General features: G+C 43.9%; 1 protein-coding gene across 1 annotated transcript in view; it reads right to left on the bottom strand.

The window, feature by feature from the left end:
• Positions 1–18,775, bottom strand: part of bmp1a (bone morphogenetic protein 1a) — a 169,187-nt gene extending 150,412 nt beyond the window's left edge. The window contains exon 1 of the mRNA XM_060931318.1: positions 18,534–18,775. Within this exon, the coding sequence (XP_060787301.1) occupies positions 18,534–18,693 (160 nt within the window). The 5' untranslated portion in view covers positions 18,694–18,775. The remainder of the gene's footprint in view (positions 1–18,533) is intronic.
• Positions 18,776–19,306: the final 531 nt, after the last annotated feature.

The raw sequence follows: 19,306 nt of genomic DNA, 5'->3' as shown, positions 1-19,306 counted from the left end.
AAAAAATAAAAAACTTGCCTTTCAATTTTCAAGCGATTTATATCATCTCTGCTGCCCATAATTTGCTGCCAATCCAATTATTCTACCACAAAATTGTCTTCAATTCAGGTCTAGCATGACCAGAAGCAATGTCATTTGTTGATCAATTCTTGCGCTCTGATTGACTGAGCCGGACCACGTGACCACGCCGTAGCGCATGTAGTTATGTTACAGAGCCAGGCAGCGTACTACAGAGGGGAACTGAGAAAGCCAAACACACATACATCTGAAGGGAAATTTCATACATATTTTGCAAGTATTTTACAGAGAATTGGTTAGTAATTTATTCACTAAGAGTGCACCAGAAGGCGTGTAAATTTCAAAATTTTCTGGAAGGGCCCCCTAGCATTAGCTAGCAAATTTGCCGCCGCAAATTCCAGAGCCGCCTACTACTTTTTTTTTTTTTAGTTGACTACTTCAGATTTTCTGCAGAACCATGTGACTCTGACTCTGGATAGGCAGTACCTCCAGCTCAGAATCAAACCAGGGACCCTGAAGCTGTGAAGCAACAATACCCACTGCGCCAGCAAAGAATTAAAGCTTGAGCACCAAGAGTTGCCATAAATAAGCAAATACGTTATTTTGCAAAAATACTCGTAAACTCTCTGTCTTCGAACAACACAGTGGGGAAAATTTATTTACCTACAAATTTGGTTTTCAGGGCTGTTCGGATATGAAACACACGTGAAGATTTTAATCACTGATTTACTCAAAGTGATGCTCATTACAATTTACAAACAGATTTTCTTGGCGTGCTTGTTGGTTGTTCTCGGTATCGATGTCAACACCTCAAACCGTATGTTAAATTCTCTCCTACATAAAGCGAATACGTTTAGAGGTGGCTTCTTACACAGCTTGGGCTGACGCTGCAGATCAAGACCCCTGTCAGTTTGCACTCTAATTACTGGGCCTAATTAGCTGTAAAAGAGGTGAGTAAATTTGTGCGGTCCCATGGCTTTCAGGGTTGTTTCCCTACTGACAACAAAGCATATTGTTCTTGTTAATGAATTGCATGGCGCCTGTCTTCGTTTAGCCGAAAACGCACTACTGCAACGTTCGTAACCTTCAGTAGGAGGTAAATTGGAGCAAGATGAATAAATGGCATATGTATTTCCATCAATTTAGCAAAAAAAGTTGCTGCTAAATGGAAATTACCAGCCCTTGCACGCTTTCTTGTTTTTGTAACGACCTAAAGAACAAGAACATCCCCAGGCTTGCATCACGCACATCTATGCATGGGAATTTGTGTGTGTTTGATTACTAAATTAGTCTGTGTAGGGAGTGAAGTGTCCGAATCGTCCTTTCTCCACTTAAATCATGGGGGCGTAAACTTTTGCACTGTAAGATAGGTATGTGCGTTTTCGATCCTTATTAAACATACACATATATGCTTTAACAGAGTGGGCTGCAGAGTGTTTTTAGAGTCCTGCTGTGTCTTTGCTGGAATAAGAGGGGTGCTAAGGGGGCAACCTTAGTCATTCAAACACTTCATTTGTTAATTTACAAAGCCCTGGCCAAAATTATGTCTAATCCAAGACTTACTGAAAACATGTGGTGTGATATATCATCATCATAATACAGTTCATCTGTCAGATAAAAAAATTAAATATACAGCCTGAAAGAAACTTTCTTTCCCAGTGGATGGGTTTTGAGGCATGGGCTTGGATTTAGCATGTGAGATAAGACTTGCTGACAAACTTAATTATGTAGCTTTATAAAACCATCCGCCAAGAACACACGTCATCCTTGGACTATGTTAACTCTTACTCCTTTACCCAGGGTGAAAAACATACAGGTCTATCCATCTTAGGAGAAGTGGACCTCCTAACGGTGGAAGAAAGGAAACATTTTTTTTCTTTATTAACTATTTAATCGCCAAAAATAAAAGGTGTGTTAAGTTACAAAAGGAAGGTGGGGGTATCTTACAACAAGACAATGATCCAAAATCTAAGGCAAAAACAGCTTGAAAACTTAAAAGAAGTCTCCAGAATGAGCAAAGACTGTTCAAGCAGTCTGTAATGGTGGTACTAGAACGGACGCATCCACACCAATAGGTAAGAAATAAAACGCAGCTGGACGTGCTGTTATTGGAAAATAAACCACAGTAAAGTGTGTGATACTGTTACTACTCCGACGTTGATTATTTTCTCATAACATTCCTGGATGTGCTGTTATATTTCTCTTATACTACAGCAATTTGCCATCTCATCTCGTCTCATTATCTCTAGCCGCTTTATCCTGTTCTACAGGGTCGCAGGCAAGCTGGAGCCTATCCCAGCTGACTACGGGCGAAAGGCGGGGTACACCCTGGACAAGTCGCCAGGTCATCACAGGGCTGACACATAGACACAGACAACCATTCACACTCACATTCACACCTACGCTCAATTTAGAGTCACCAGTTAACCTAACCTGCATGTCTTTGGACTGTGGGGGAAACCGGAGCACCCGGAGGAAACCCACGTGGACACGGGGAGAACATGCAAACTCCGCACAGAAAGGCCCTCGCCGGCCACGGGGCTCGAACCCGGACCTTCTTGCTGTGAGGCGACAGCGCTAACCACTACACCACCGTGCCGCCCCAGCAATTTGCCAAATATTCCAATATTTAAATAACGAATAACCAACACACTGTGCTTTTTTTTACCATTTTAAGTTACATTTAACTTTGCGGATCATCTGTGAAACAAGTTCGTACCTGTTTGCTATGTTTATGTACCTGTTGCTATGTTATGTACCTGTTTCGTATGTTATAGTAGATATAAACAGTCGTTCCCTCACCAGATTCCTCTCTCTTCAAGACAATATCGGGGTTCTCCAGAAAATCTGAAGTAGCCGGCTAAAAACAAAAGAGTAGGAGGCGGCTAATGCTAAGGCACTAATGCTAGGGGGGTTTCGGGGCATGCCCCCCAAGAAAATTTTGAAATTTACATGCCTTCTGGTGCATTCTCAGCTAATAAATTATGAACCATTTCCCTGTAAAATATGTATGAAATGTCCCTCCAGATGTGTGTGTGCTTGTCTTTCGCAGTTACCCTCTGTAGTACGCTGCCTGGCTCTGTAACATAACTACATAAGCTACGACGTGGTCACATGGTCCGGCTCCGCCAATCAGAGCACGAGGATCAATCAACAAATATGGCGTCGCTTCCGGTGATGCTTGACCCGAATCGAAGACAATTTCGTGGTGAAATAATTGGATTTGCAGCAAATTATGGGCAGTGGAGAAGATATAAAATCGATTGAACACTGAAAGGCAAGTTTAAATTTTCTTCTGGGATCAAGTAGCCGATGCAGACCATCTGTGTAGGTGGAGAAAAGTGCTGGTCACCGGTGCTTGTGGACATCTCTGAATGGATCATGTTCTTCTTAAAGGTATACAAACTTTTGCACCCATGAGTGCCTGTTAAAGGCTATACACATGATTCAGACCGTCAGTCCTAATCCTAGTCTCAAGCAGTGGAATAAAACTGGTCCCGGATCAGCTGGAGGGAATACCGGCAGCTCTAAGCAGTGTAAACAAGCTGTGGTGAGTTAGCCAAGAGAACCCTGAATGACCTGCTGTCACGTCAGCCGGCCGACGCAGCCGGGTTAGTCTCAGACGTCTGAACTGGCCAAAGCTGGCACACACTGAATAACCTACAGTCTGTAGACGTCTCCTTCTCCACCTCCTCCTCTTCTTCTTTGCTGTCTCTTTCATCAGGTCTTGTCTTTCTTTGCTTATGCCATGTGTAGACTTTGATGAGTATGGAATCAAACACTCTGGGTTTGTGCCATTATAGGGAAATAATCGACAACAGAATGGTGTGATGAAGCGATGCTACTGTTACCACGTGGTACATTATTACATTAGACATTAAGCAGACGCTCTTACCCAGAGCGACATACAACCAGCCAGTGGGGGTCCGGTGCCTTGCTCAAGGGCAATTTCAGCCATTCCTTGTTGGTACAGGGAATCAAACCAGTGACCTTTAATGACCCAAACCTGCTTCTCTTTTTTGAAGTCAATAAGAAAAGAAAAAACAAAGCAGCTTGTCATGTTACTGAAAAACCAGAAAGTGCAAAGTCTTCTGTCCTGAGGACTTTCCTATGGTGGAAAACCTACTATTTAGAAGCACGGACATCTTCTACACCTTCCACAAATGTTAAACAAACATCTCCTAAAAAACTTGATCCTATCAATGATATGTTTTTCCTCAAACATCAGCATGCTTTTATCCATTCCTTATTAGCTTTTTGTAAACTTAGTAACTCACTTTGTGACTTCTCTGATTTTTTTTAAAGAGAATACGGCAAGTCAAACAAGATCTCCTCAGTTTCTTAGAAATGGCTCTACTAAAGCATTATGTGATGCACAAACAAACCCTAAGCTCAAATTAATCTTAGTACTTGGAAGGAGATCCAGATGTTGTGATGTGAGACCCAAAGTGTTGTATTCACTTCAGCTTGTTTGCTACATACAACAAATCTTCATTACTCATCATAGCCCTGCCACTCATGCATCATTTTTATTTACTGTACTGGCCAAGCAACATTTCCTGTAAAGGGCGTACATAAAATAACCACACCAGCTGAGAGCGAATCCCTTGCGAAAACATCCAGTCAAAAAGGAAATGCCTTTGCATAAGTGCCATGGTACGATTGTCTCTCTCTTTACGTTACATCTCCCAAGAGCAAATTAAACCCTCCACAGATGCAAAGGGATGATGGGTAAAAACAAGCTAGGAATGCTTGCCAGGACCGGACCGAATGGAAACGGCACTTAGTGAGTGAGCGAGCGAGGGAGTACAGCCCAAAAACAGGTGGTTCTGTTCAAATTCTAATTACATCACGTTGTATTCGAACAGCTGGAAACCAGGCGATGATGTCTTAACACGAGCAAGCCATTTTGCACAGGACATTCATGGATAGAGGAGATGGCTCGCTTAAATTATTGCCTACACAGACCCATAATATGACAATAATAATATAGATATTTACACACTGGCTAAAAGTGGAGCTCCCTTTGACTACATGAGCAAAATATTTGCAAGGACACAAAATCAACCTGAATAGAATAATAATATAGCACCATGAATGAACCATCGAATTGTGTCATGTGGTGTATTTTGCTGCATTGTCTTGTAACAGTGAGACCAATAATGAAATACGTATCGCAGTTACGAATACATATTTATTCCTTTCTTTGACACCACCAGCACAATTATTATGGTGTGACTCTGCTGGGTGCCTGGTGGACAGCAGTGAACCAGCACCTTTACTTTATATCAGTGTTGTAGTCGAGTCACTAAACCTTGAGTCCGAGTCCAGTCTCGAGTCCCTAGTGTTCAAGTCCGAGTCAAGTTCAAGTCATTAAAGAAAATTTCAAGTCGAGTCCGAGAACAAGACTCCAATCGCACCATTTGACGGTGGCTGTTGCTGCCTTTATGTGAAAGCGTCTCTGCTACTGTGTTGGACTAATGTTCCTGCTCGACTGCCCCATTTTAGGCCAAGTTTACATTAGACCGTATCTGTCTCGTTTTCTTCGCGGATGCACTGTCCGTTTACATTAAAACGCCTGGAAACGCTGGGAAACGGGAATCCGCCAGGGTCCATGTATTCAATCCAGATCGTGTCTGGTCCAGTGCTGTGTAAACATTGAGAATACGCGGATACGCTGTGCTGAGCTCTAGCTGGCGTCGTCATTGGACAACGTCACTGTGACATCCACCTTCCTGATTCGCTGGCGTTGGTCATGTGACGCGACTGCTGAAAAACGGCGCGGACTTCCGCCTTGTATCACCTTTCATTAAAGAGTATAAAAGTATGAAAATACTGCAAATCCTGATGCAAATACTGCCCATTGTGTAGTTATGACTGTCTTTAGGCTTGCCATCCTTCCACTTGCAAGTGGTAAGTGACACGCATGCCCGATATGCACTGGGATCACACACACAGCGGCTCAGTCCCAAATCACTGCTCGTGCACTTCACTCGCGCGCTCTGTGAGCTGCGCAGGGCCGGAGTGCGCACCCTCCAGAGGGCACTCGCTGTTCAGGGTGGAGTGATTTGGAGCGCAGGATGCCTGCGGAGCCGAGCGTATCCGTGTATTGGCGTTGCTGTGTGCACGCGAATCGTGTATTGGCGTTGCTGTGTGCACACTAATCGTTTTAAAAACGTTAATCTGATGATCGCTGATACGGTCTAATGTAAACCCCACCTTAGTTAACAGGCTACAGATAAAAAGCTTGTTCATCGCTCAGCAAGCCCCGCCCACTATCAGCAGGGCAAATAACATGAGAGAGGGTTAACACTAGCTAGTTCATCGCTCAACAAGCAAGCCCCGCTATCAACAGAGCAATTAACAAAGCGTGTCACTTCCTTCTCTGGGTGGAGTCTTGCCAAATGACGATTGAAGTTCGAGGTTGTCCCCGTCGTCTCCTCGATAGTTCTTCTACATATGGAACACATACAGTAGCAGTGCATTTTTTCCCACTGCACGAGAAGTCTGTATAAGCAAAGCGAACAATCCTAGGGGCGTTCTCTACAGGCATTTTAGCGCCATTAACGTTAGTTTGCTCCTGAACATGACGTATGAACAGGTGAATGTGCATTCTCTTGCACAAAATTAGTATAAAAATTAATGTAGATATAAATATCTTATGCCAAATTATTATGGCATGCTACAAAAAATAAAGAAAAAAATCAGAGCCCTCGTCTCCAATTTACAAGTCCGAATGGAGTTAATGCACGAGTCTGAGTCCAAGTCTTCAATGCTCAAGTCCAAGTCAAGTCACGAGTCCTTAAAATTAGGGCACAAGCCGGACTCGAGTACTACAAGCCTGCCTTATGTCATGACTATATAGTTACCATCAAATATCAAACTTGATATGTCAAACAGTTGTCTGGTTACATCGGTCACATCTACACATGCTGGCGCACACACAGCACCATTAGGCCTAATTACCATGCACCTGTTCCTGATAAGAGTGCAATCACAGCATATACCTATAAGGAGTCTCAGTAACACACAGACTTTGCAAAGTATACGCTCTGTACCCTGCATCTGATCTTACCAAGCCTTGTATTTTGTATCACTTTTCTGGTTTTGACCCTGTTTGTGTTTTTGGACTTTGAGTATTATATTACCTCTGATATTCTATCTGTGCCTTGGTTGACCACTGCCTGTGTCTACATTTTGGACCTGTTTGCTAGCGTGCTTTCAATAAAACTCTTCAGGAACATACATCCGTCTACTGCCCTAACATGACAAACTTTTTGTCCAACAATTGTCCAACAAGTCCAACGTCCAATAATAAACTATATGAACTCATTTTATATGAAACTGTCATCAATATTTTCCATAAAATGTGTTGGTAAATAATCCCACGTCATTTTAAAAAAAAAAGTAAATTAAAAATAAGTGCTGGATTAAAAACCCATCTATCTTATGTAAATTTTATTGTCCCGTGGTCAAGTGTTCATTGACCTACGGTCATTGTCTTGTACTTCTGGGTGGGTTCCCTGTGGTAGTACATGTACATACGGATGTTGTACAGTTATGCCATCAATAATCAGGTCGCTGCATTTCTCTTAAGTATGGGGCTCTGATTCTCACGCAAGGAGCTCTGATAATAATAATAATAATAATCTCATCTCATCTCATTATCTCTAGCTGCTTTATCCTTCTACAGGGTCGCAGGCAAGCTGGAGCCTATCCCAGCTGACTATGGGCGAAAGGCGGGGTACACCCTGGACAAGTCGCCAGGTCATCACAGGGCTGACACATAGACACAGACAACCATTCACACTCACATTCACACCTACGCTCAATTTAGAGTCACCAGTTAACCTAACCTGCATGTCTTTGGACTGTGGGGGAAACCGGAGCACCCGGAGGAAACCCACGCGGACACGCGGAGAACATGCAAACTCCACACAGAAAGGCCCTCGCCGGACCCGGGGTTCGAACCCAGGACCTTCTTGCTGTGAGGCGACAGCGCTAACCACTACACCACCGTGCCGCCCCAATAATAATAATAATAATAATAATAATAATAATAATGTGCTATTGTATTGAAAGCTCGTTTTGACAGAAGATAGACAACATGGCTCTCTGATGGTGAGTAATTATATGCTGATATGTTGATGTTTTCAATGAGGAGACGTTTATTTTGCATTTTTGGAAGGAGTCTCCAGTATCAGCAACTGTTTATAGCTGCTATAACCAGGGCTTTGAACTGGTTCAAGGAACGAAAACGAAAACCGGGAACTTTTTCTATTTCACATGAAACAGAAATGAAACCAGAAACTTTATTATTTTTTATGTTCCGGAACAGAAACGCTTATTAAAAATAATGGTAACCGGTTAATACCGGTTTTTATTTCGTTCCTCAAAGTTTCCGTAGCCTACAAATAAAAAAAGTCATTCTTCTCCTGCGCAAGTTTCTATGACCCGCTGGGGTTCACTTCCTGTGTGACGTTCACTGACTGAATGTAGAGAGCGGGAGGGTGGACTACTATCACGTCTCTACATCTTAAATAAAAGGTAAATATTGCAGTCTATCGTTATTCAAAAAAGTCAATTTCAAACACGATATCAATATATTTGTCCACATTAATGAGAGGCTCGCGAACATTAAATGACGTTAACCTCTGTTAGCCTATCAATGCATAGGGCCTGACTAGCCTTTGGTAACACACTAAACAAATTCTCTTTCATTTTTGGCACTTTTTCTGTTTGTGTAGATGGGAAGACATACTGAGAATCCAAATCGCCAACATTTGAAATAATAATTGTTTTGAATTATTTCTTGTCTTATTTAATGAAGGTTGTAATAGAATTAGCCTACATTTGGCTTAAGCTGGATGAGACAGAGACATAATTTTATAGCCATTTGTTAAACAGCTGACAGGGAACGTAATTAACCGTTCCGGGAACGAAATTTTTTTGTTCTAACCGGTTCGGGAACGTCTATTTAATGGTGGAACCCAAAACCGGAAACGTTAAAATTCCGTTTCTGTTCGGAACGAACCAATAGGAAAAAAATTCTGGTTCAAAGCCCTGGCTATAACGCGTGATAACAGGATTGCATGCTTTTCATAACATTAAACGTAACTATAATCTGACAAGTAGCCTCACGTGTCGTTCTTTAATTTGTAAACTATTGCAAATCAGCAAACTGCTGCAGGATAAAAGGAACGAAACAGTCCATGAAGTGGAGAGGAAAAAAAAAAAAAAGTCAAACCAACTTTGCTGTAACGCCAAACGATCTCATGTTATACGCCTTACTTAGTAGCCGCAATTATGATCAACAAGAACACAACCGTCAACTCTGTTTAGGAAAGAACTGTATCAGATGAAGAGTCAAACTGATTTTTCTTCTCAAACAAAATGAAAGCTCCGTCCTTATCCTGCATGATCTTTAAAGAGCTGCTGGAATGCGTTCCCTCCTGGAAGCTTACATTATTACGGATTCAGCTTTTTCGAGCAGACGACGTAGCGCTCCATTTGCTGAGATTTCACATAAAACAGCTCGAAAATGACTGGAAGCTCAAGTTGTGGTGTTTTTATCAAAATGAAGCAATTAAGGTTTCCCTTCTTTTTTTTTTACTGTCTTTATCTCACAGCTGTCCATATCAGGCGCGGACAGATGAGCACAAAGGGGACAATAGTTTCACTCAGTGAATGCAGATGCAAATCTCTTGGGAATGAGAGACATTTTCTATAGAGAACACATTGTTTTTCTCGTTCACAATGTGGGCTCGAAACATCACTTGGCATCTTCTTTAACCTCCAGCAGATCATCACACACTGACAAAATCACTCTAAACACTCTACAGAAGTATGAAGACACAAGTTGATTGTAAGGATAAGACTTAACAGTCATTCTGTCTCACTCTCTCAGTTTCTCTCTGGTGTGTGCTCCTCTCTAGGCTCTCCTCTCTGTCTCTTCTGCTCCGCTTCTCTTTTTGTGTGTCCTTTAGTGTCTTTCCGAGTGTTTCTTTTCATGTGTCTTATTCTGTGTGCGTCTCTCTCTCTCTTTGTGCATTTCTTTACATATCTGTTTTTGAATGTCTCTCTTTGTGTCTCACTCCATCTGTGTCTCTCTATGCAGCTGTCTCTCTTTTTGTGTCCCTCCGTGTCTTTGAGTGTCTCTTTTCATGTGTCTTATCCTGTGTATGTGTGTGTGTCTCTCTCTCTTTGTGCATTTCTTTACACATCTGTTTTTGAATGTTTGTCTTCGTCTCACTTTCTGTGTGTCTCAGTGTCTTTGAATGTCTCTTTTCATGTGTCTTATCCTGTGTGTGTCTCTCTCTCTCTTTGTGCATTTCTTTACACATCTGTTTTTGAATGTTTCTCTTCGTGTCTCACTCCATCTGTCTCTCTTTCTGTGTCTCTCAGTGTCTTTGAGTGTCTCTTTTCATGTGTCTTATCCTGTGTGTGTGTGTCTCTCTGTCTCTCTCTTTTTGTGCATTTCTTTACATATCTGTCTTTGAATGTCTCTCTTTGTGTCTCACTCCATCTGTGTCTCTCTTTTTGTGTGTCTCTCTACATACATCTTTCTCTGTATCTCTCACTGTCTCTTTTTGTGTGTCTCTCAGTGTCTCTTATCACACATCTCATTCTGTGTCTCTCTTTACATATCTGTTCTTGAGTGTCTCTCTTCATGTGTCTTGTTCTGTGTCTGTGCCTCTTTTAGTGGGCCCATGTGTCTCTCTGTTTTTGTGCATTTCTCTACATACCTTTCTTTCTCGGTGTCCCTCACTGTCTGTCTCCATGTGTCTCACTCTCTGTCTTTGTCTCTTTTAGTGTGCCTCTCTATGCATCTGTCTCTCTCACTATCTCTCTATGGGTCTCTCCGAGTGAAACTCTCTCTCTTTGTGTCTCCATCTCTCTCCACATATCGCTCTCTCAGTGTCTCTTGCTCTCAGGCTCTCTCTCTCAATCTGTCGTGAGCTCAGTGTCTCAATCTGTCGTTCTCTCTGTCTCCATCACTCTCGGTTTGTCTGACTTGCTCTATGCATCTGTGTATATGTTTGTTTCTCTCCCCCCCCCCCTCCCCCTTTTTGCCACTCTGGCACAAGAGTAGAACTGCAAGACTGCATGATGCCACTCGCTCTGGCACTGACCTCAGCTGTTCACCCTTGTGGTTTTCCTCCCTGCACCCAGAGCATCTGGTGGAAAACCAGAGAGAGACTGGAACACATTTTTGGGGTGAATGCTGTAACGGAGTTTCAGGTCAAAGTGTCTCATCCTCTGTCCATTATTAAAAACCACACAAGGAAAGAGTGTGTGTATGTGTCTGAGAACTGGAGCACTAAAGAGGGACAGGAAACATTACACAGAAGTGTGTGTGTGTGTGTGTGTGTGTGTGTGTGTGTGTGTGTGTGTGTGTGTGTTAAAGAGCCGTTTCCCTCAAGCACTTGGAGGACATCTGTAAAACAGATGAAAGCAGGTCAAGATCTTTAGAATGATAATAGCGTAGCTCTGACTTTAACATTAACACTAACCTTCGATTCGGATTAAAAATGTTCGAAGCTTTACTGAGAGCCATAGAGAAGAAAAACAAAACAGAAATATGTCAAAAATGTCACAAATACAGCCACGGTTATGGCAGTACTACTCTCCCAAGCCAAACCTTGAGCTTTGCAAAAACTGCCTCAACTGTCTCTTCTGTGTCTCTCTGACTTTCTCTCTCTCTCTAAATTCAATTCAGTAAGCTTTACTGGCATGATCACACACATTTATAGTATTACCCAGGCATCTCTCTCTCTCTCTCTCTCTCTGTCTGTCTCTCACTCTCCCCCTCCCTCTGTCTCTCTCCCTCATGCCCCCGTCTGTCTCTCTCTGTCTCTCTCCCCCTCTCTGTCTTTCTCTCTCCCCATGTGTTTCTCTCCCTACGTGTCTCTCTCCCCCTCCCTCCCTGTGTGCCTTTCTCCCTACGTCTCTCTCTCCCTCTCTCTCCCCCTCCTTGTCTCTCTCCAACCCTCCTTATCTCTCTCCCTCCCTGTGTGTGTCTCTCTCTCTCTCCCTTTCTCTCCTCCTTGTCTCTCTCTCTCCCTCCCTGTGTTTGTCCCTCTCCTTGTTTCTCTCCCTCCCTGTGTGTCTCTCTCTTCCTTCCTTCCTCCCTCTCTCTCTCTCTCTGTGTCTCTCTCCCCCCGTCTGTCTCTCTCTCTCCCCATGTGTCTCTCTCCATGTCTGTCTCCCTCCCTGGGTGTCTCTCCCCCCCACACGTTTCTCTCCCCCTGTGTCTGTCTCCCCCCATGTCTCCCTCCCTCCCTCCGTCCGTCTCTCTCTCTCCCTCCCTCCCTACGTCTCTCTCTCTCTCCCTCCATGTGTCTCTCTGTCTCTCTCCCTATCTCCCTCCGTGTGTGTCTCTCTCTCTCTCTCTCTCTCTCACTCTCCCCCTCCCTCTGTCTCTCTCCCTCATGCCCCCGTCTGTCTCTCTCCGTCTCTCTCCCCATGTGTTTCTCTCCCTGTGTGCCTCTCTCCCCCTCCCTCCCTGTGTGCCTCTCTCCCCCTCCCTCCCTGTGTGCCTCTCTCCCTACGTCTCTCTCTCTCTCTCCCTCTCTCTCCCCCTCCTTGTCTCTCTCCCTACATGTCTCTCCAACCCTCCTTGTCTCTCTCCCTTTCTCTCCTCCTTGTCTCTCTCCCTCCCTGTGTTTGTCCCTCTCCTTGTTTCTCTCCCTCCCTGTGTCTCTCCCTTCCTTCCTCCCTCTCTCTCTCTCTCTCTGTGTGTGTCCCTCTCCCCCCGTCTGTCTCTCTCTCTCCCCCCATGTGTCTCTCTCCATGTCTGTCTCCCTCCCTGGGTGTCTCTCCCCCCCACACGTTTCTCTTCCCCTCTGTGTCTCTCTCCCCCCATGTCTCCCTTCCTCTGTGTCTCTCTCCCCCTCTGTCTCTCTCCCTCCCTGTCTCTCTCTCCCTACCTACATCTCTCTCTCTCTCCCTCCATATGTCTCTCTGTCTCTCTCCCTATCTCCCTCCCTGTGTGTGTCTCTCTCTCCCTCCCTCCCTGTGTGTGTGCCTCTCTCTCTCCCCCCATGGCTCTCACTCTCCCTCCCTGTGTGTCTCTGTCCTTCCCTGTGTGTGTGTGTCTCTCCCTCCGATGTCTCTTGCTCTCCCTCCCTCCTTGTGTCTGTGTGCGTCTCTCTCTCTCTCCCCATGTGTCTCTCGCCCTCCCCGTGTCTCTCTCCCTCCCTGTGTCTTCCTCTCCTTGTCTCTCTTTACGTGTCTCTCCCTCCCTCTCTCTCTCTCTCTCCGTCTCTCTCTCCCTTTCAGTGTCTCCCCTCCTTGTCTCTCTCTTTCAATGTCTCTCTCTCCCTCTGTCTGTGTCTCTCCCTCCAATGTCTCTTGCTCTCCCTCCCTCCTTGTGTCTGTGTGCGTCTCTCTCTCTCCCCATGTGTCTCTCTCCCTCCCTGTGTCTCTCTCCCTCCCTGTGTCTTCCTCTCCTTGTCTCTCTTTACGTGTCTCTCCCTCCCTCTCTCTCTCTCTCCGTCTCTCTCTCCCTTTCAGTGTCTCCCCTCCTTGTCTCTCTCTTTCAATGTCTCTCTCTCCCTCTGTCTGTGTCTCTCTTCCCCCCCATCTCTAATAGAGAATCTGCTATGTTTCTTCAGTAAACGCAGTACAAAACCACACGTTTTACAGAAAGAGGTCATCTGACTGACACAGCAGGTGACCAACCACAGATCCTTTCTTGCAGCCTGTCAGCAAACACACCAGAGTCTCTGGTTTACGTAGCACTGAGTGCTTCACACAAAACTCTTTCACATCCAGTGACTGCATCTTGCTCCCAAAACTCACCGTGTCACAGAAGTGTGGAGAAGCAATCAGACTGTAACCTTCAGCATTCTGGACCATTTTCTGGACCATCGTCCACCACGGATCAGATATTCAGGATGTCGTTCAGATCACCATAGTAACCAGAGGAAACCAGTGAAACTTGTAAAGCATCAGAGATATGCCGAAATATCACGGTAGCCAAGCTCTGTGCTACACTTCCAGTAATTTAACTTTGTTTTTTTCCAACAATCGAAAGAAGTAAGTGAGTGAGTGAGTGAGTGAGTGAGTGAGTGAGTGAGTGAGTGAGTAAAAAAAAAAAGAAACGTTCAATTTAAGATAACTGAATCCACAGGGTCCAAGAATTGCCCCAGGAAATGGGGTTTTAGTGCTTGTTTTGGTTTCTCTGAAAGCACAGGAACATGATTGCACAAGCAGATCAATGAGCAGCAAGTGCGAGGACTGTTTGTCAAACAGGAGACGAGGAACTCGAGGCCGCTCAACCCTGAGTGTGTGTAAACACACCATCTGGGCTCCGATGTCCAAGGCACGCTGAGCTGCCCTGTCCTAACCTCCACTGCGGCACGGACACTCTCAAGCACTTTCCCATCAGTCCCCTGGGACAGGACAGACATGAAAGGACAGAATAATCTCATATCCAAGCCAACGGGATGGTTTGCTGGTTTGCTTTTTATTCTGTAGTCACAAACCTCGTCAAAAATTTTTGAAAAGGTGCAGGGTCTGATCCCAATTCTCTTGTGCCAAGTGTTTATTATACCATGTCGAATTGTCGGATCTGTTTGGTCAGAAGAGAAGGTGTTGATTAGTTTTCTATAACAGCAGCTTGGACAATCGTTCCAGTTCTAATTCATATTCGTTCCTGGATGTTATTGTTTCTATAGTAAGGACTCATTCACAGGAACGTACTGTACCATTTTGTTTTTAAGAAAATAGAAACAGTTGTTCGCATTGTGAGATTTTCTCTGAGGAGACAATTATTGAACGTTTATGGAAGGAGACATCAGCGCTTTGTAAGAGTGAAAGTTTCCCACCACAGTCAAGTCTTCGAGCTTCATTTTTTGTTTGTTTTATTAACGTCAAAAAAGAACCATGTAATAACTGCTGTGATGTCAGTGATACCAGGAACTAACTTGCCTTGTGGGCATTAAAGGGGAACTGAAGGTAATTTTTTTTATTATCAAAATTCTATTTCTCATTTTATTAAATATAGGAATGCATTTTTGATCGCTATTTTGTCGCTGCTATAGCAAGTTATGAGTGTTTGAAATATGCTCTGTAATATATCAGTCCATATGTCAAAGCAACGGCCGTAAACGAGATTCGTTGAGACCTGTGCGAGACATCGTAGGACGGAAGTAAAACGTACGGCGGAAATCAAAGTGACCGACATCTGCCAACGTTGTCAAAAGACGCGCGCGCCCTCTTTCGAATGCTGATGGAATCAAGCCGGAAGTTTTGTTTGTTTTGATCGCAATCAGCAAAGTTTGAAAAAAGTCGGCAGTAATCGTCATTTAAACTCGTTTTTGTGCAATATTTCGTTTGGAAAACAGTTTTCAAAATGGCGGCACAGACACCTGGCTGACACTTCACGTTTCGAAGTCTCGCACAAGTCTCGTGAAGATCGCGCGGATAAGCGACGCCTGTCGTGGACCAAACGAACTAAATTCAACACGGCTAAAAACCGAATAGGCCGATAAGTATAATATCTCTCATCTCATCTCATTATCTCTAGCCGCTTTATCCTTCTACAGGGTCGCAGGCAAGCTGGAGCCTATCCCAGCTGACTACGGGCGAAAGGCGGGGTACACCCTGGACAAGTCGCCAGGTCATCACAGGGCTGACACATAGACACAGACAACCATTCACACTCACATTCACACCTACGCTCAATTTAGAGTCACCAGTTAACCTAACATGCATGTCTTTGGACTGTGGGGGAAACCGGAGCACCCGGAGGAAACCCACGCGGACACGGGGAGAACATGCAAACTCCACAGAAAGGCCCTCGCTGGCCCCGGGGCTCGAACCCAGGACCTTCTTGCTGTGAGGCGACAGCGCTAACCACTACACCACCGTGCCGCCAGTATAATATTTAATTGAAATTATTTGCCAATACCAGTCACGATATAAGGTTACTAAAACTGAAAACATAATTGAATAACACGTTAATTAAGAAATAAAGCAAGTTTAAAAATGACTTCAGTTCTCCTTTAAATGTAACTACTGTATAAACAAATAAAAATCTGCTTTAATTACTTAAAGTTCGTAATCAAAACGAAATGTATGTTGAAAATACCAAACAGAAATAAAAAACACTGCAGTTATAGGAAAATAATTAACTTCCGGGATGATGTAAGCGCACATCACAGCACCCAGTTATTAATTATTTTCCTGTTAAAGCCCCCCACTGTGAATTCATTTCTTCCTGTGTGTCATTAGTGCAGATTTGGCAATACGGAGCTTCTGAGTGGACACGTCAGGCTGACTACACGAGGACGAGAGGGAGGCTGTGATGCTCAGTGAGAACATGCTTGTTTACACAGAGGAGGACGTTAAAAAAAAAAAGTCATAGGCTTTTACTAGCCTTCTTTTTGGCTGCGTCCTCGAATGTGTTTACGTCTTACGAAGCAGGAAAATAAATTAAGCGTCAGCTGAAACATCACATCGGATTGTTTTTGCGGCACGTAGCCAAGAATCAGCATGCAAAGCCAAACATATAGACAAACACGGCTAAGAAAAGACTAAATGTAAGCGTCCTGGAACTTCCAGCAGCTGAGGAAACACACAAACGCAAAATCACTGCTGAAAATATATCAAATCGAATCCAATCAAAAACCGCAACCCCAAGAAGTTCATTCTCATCTGGAAGATCAACATATTTGGCGTGTCATCGGTGGGTCACACTGATGTCATGTGACCAGAATACCAATTTGTCCCACAGCCACTCGTAATAACAGACCCTGTCCTTTTTTTTTTTTTTCCAAGGGGTGAAAACGTAAAAATGAACAGCCAAGGGCTTCCATTCAGCTGCAAATGAGGACAAGGCAGAAAGCCGGGCCATGAAAGAGGAAAAAGAGCAGGATGAAAGAGAAGGAGGGAGGGAAAGACGCAGAGGAGGACAGGAGCAGGAAAGAAGTTAATAGACGACGAGATCTCTGAAGTCCGTGACGCTTGCGTTGGATGGGGTGAGGGAGGGGCTCTCAAATAACAAAGCAATATCCTTTAAAAATCAATCCATCATCGACTTGACTGGAGACAGACGTGAGCTGAACAACTCGATGCTGTGAAGATAAACCAAAGCTCCAGACATTAATACTGTACCCACTGTATGGTATAAAGATTTACTCTATTAACTGACAGAAATAACAGTAACGAGGACCTCAGGGAACGAAACTTAATTGAGACCTTGAGGCACGGTTGCATGTTTATTAAATTGATATATGAGTTAATTAGGTCATCTTAGGAGTCGAATCTTTGCAGCGTTGGAATTTAAGGAACGGAATTCTTACTTCAAATATGTTTGTTCCTGTTCATTTTTCCAAAATCATAAATATCTCCTGCAGAATTTCCCTCCTGGCTTCGTCTCTTCACAGGCATGTGGTGCAATATCGGACATACGATATATGATATATGAGATCATCTCGTATATCAGGGACAATAGGAAAACTTGGAAATAAAGCTTGTCGCTGTTTCCATGCCAGCATGTTTCATATCTTAGGTATGCATCTTTTTTAAGAAAAAAAAAAGAAAATTAAAGATACAGCCAGCACATGCACATTTCCAGGTAAATGATAACCACACGCTTGGGACAAGGAAAATAAAAGGATTTGATTTCTGAGAGTGAAGGCTGTTCCACATCAAAGAAAATACCCCCCCCCCCCCAAAAAAAAAAACTAGATGTTGCATCAGTGCATGACAAAAGTTTCTGACTTGTAAGAGTAATACTGGAATAAAGTGCCATGTCTTATCTTATTGATCTGACTGACAGCCAGGATAAAGTCAATCCAAGACAAAACGGGCAAAAAATAAATAAATTTAAAAAAAAAAACCTTTCAGGTCGTGTTACGTGCAACTTTACCTAATTTAAAGTAAATAATAATAATAATAATAATAATTGCAAATGCACATTCATTCATGCATGCACGCACGCGCCCACATGCACACGCAAACAGCTGGAATTAAAAATTCTAAAAAAAAAAAAAAACCTTTCAGGTCGTGTTACGTGCAACTTTAACTAATTTAAAGTAAATAATAATAATAATAATAATAATAATAATAATAATAATAATAATAATTGCAAATGCACATTCGTTCATGCATGCACGCACGCGCCCACATGCACACGCAAACAGCTGGAATTAAAAATTCTTTAAAAAATTAAAAAAAAACTTTCAGGTCGTGTTACGTGCAACTTTACCTAATTTAAAGTAAATAATAATAATAATAATAATAATAATTGTAAATGCACATTCATGCATGCATGCATGCATGCGCGCGCGCCCACATGCACACGCAAACAGCTGGAATGTTTTTTGTTTTTTGGTTTGTTTTGCGTTTTTCTTGCTGTCACCTCGCGCACTTACTTACGTGGCTCGTGCAAAAGAGGGGAGTGAAGAAGGAGGAGAAGGATAAAGAGGAGGAGAGAAAAGAAAAAAGAAAAGAAAAGAAAACACGCACGAAGCGTAAACAAACACCGCAGGCTCACTTCTCCTCACCGGCTTTGCACGGGTCTTTGTAGTCGATCGCTTCTGTAGAACTCATCACCACCTCGGCGTACAAGCTCGTGTCCGCCGCGTCCCACTCGGTGGCTGCAGAAACCGCGCCGAAGCTCGCGAGCAGCAACAGCAGCAACAAGCAGCGCGTCGGGAGCGCCATGATCCGGAGAAGCAGCTGAGGGACACCGTGGGGAGACACGCACACACATACACACAGCAGCAGCAGCGCTCAGATAAGAAGACCACTTGGAGAGACAGATGAGAGGAGGAGGGAGGGAGGGAAGGGGGAAGGTTTTTCCCTCTAGAGGGCGGGTTTTACTTTCGTGATGTTCGTGATGACTCACTTAAATGACTCGGTTCCTTCCAACCAACACGGTTAAGTGAATCCAAAGAGTGAGTCGACACTTTTGATTCATGACCATGAGGTTCCCCAAACCTGAGGTTATATCCATCCATCCATCCATCCATGATCCGTAACCGCTTATCCTGTACAGGGTCGCAGGCAAGCCGTGAGAAGTGGGGTACACCCTGGACAAGTCGCCAGGTCATTGTGCAGAACAGGATAAGCGGCTGTGGGGGCATCTCATCTCATCTCATTATCTGTAGCCGCTTTATCCTGTTCTACAGGGTCGCAGGCAAGCTGGAGCCTATCCCAGCTGACTACGGGCGAAAGGCGGGGTACACCCTGGACAAGTCGCCAGGTCATCACAGGGCTGACACATAGACAACCATTCACACTCACATTCACAGTGCTAACCACTACACCACCATGC

Source organism: Neoarius graeffei, chromosome 10 (assembly GCF_027579695.1).
Source record: "Neoarius graeffei isolate fNeoGra1 chromosome 10, fNeoGra1.pri, whole genome shotgun sequence".
Lineage (NCBI taxonomy): Eukaryota > Metazoa > Chordata > Actinopteri > Siluriformes > Ariidae > Neoarius > Neoarius graeffei.
This window is presented reverse-complemented; position numbering and strand designations above follow the sequence as displayed.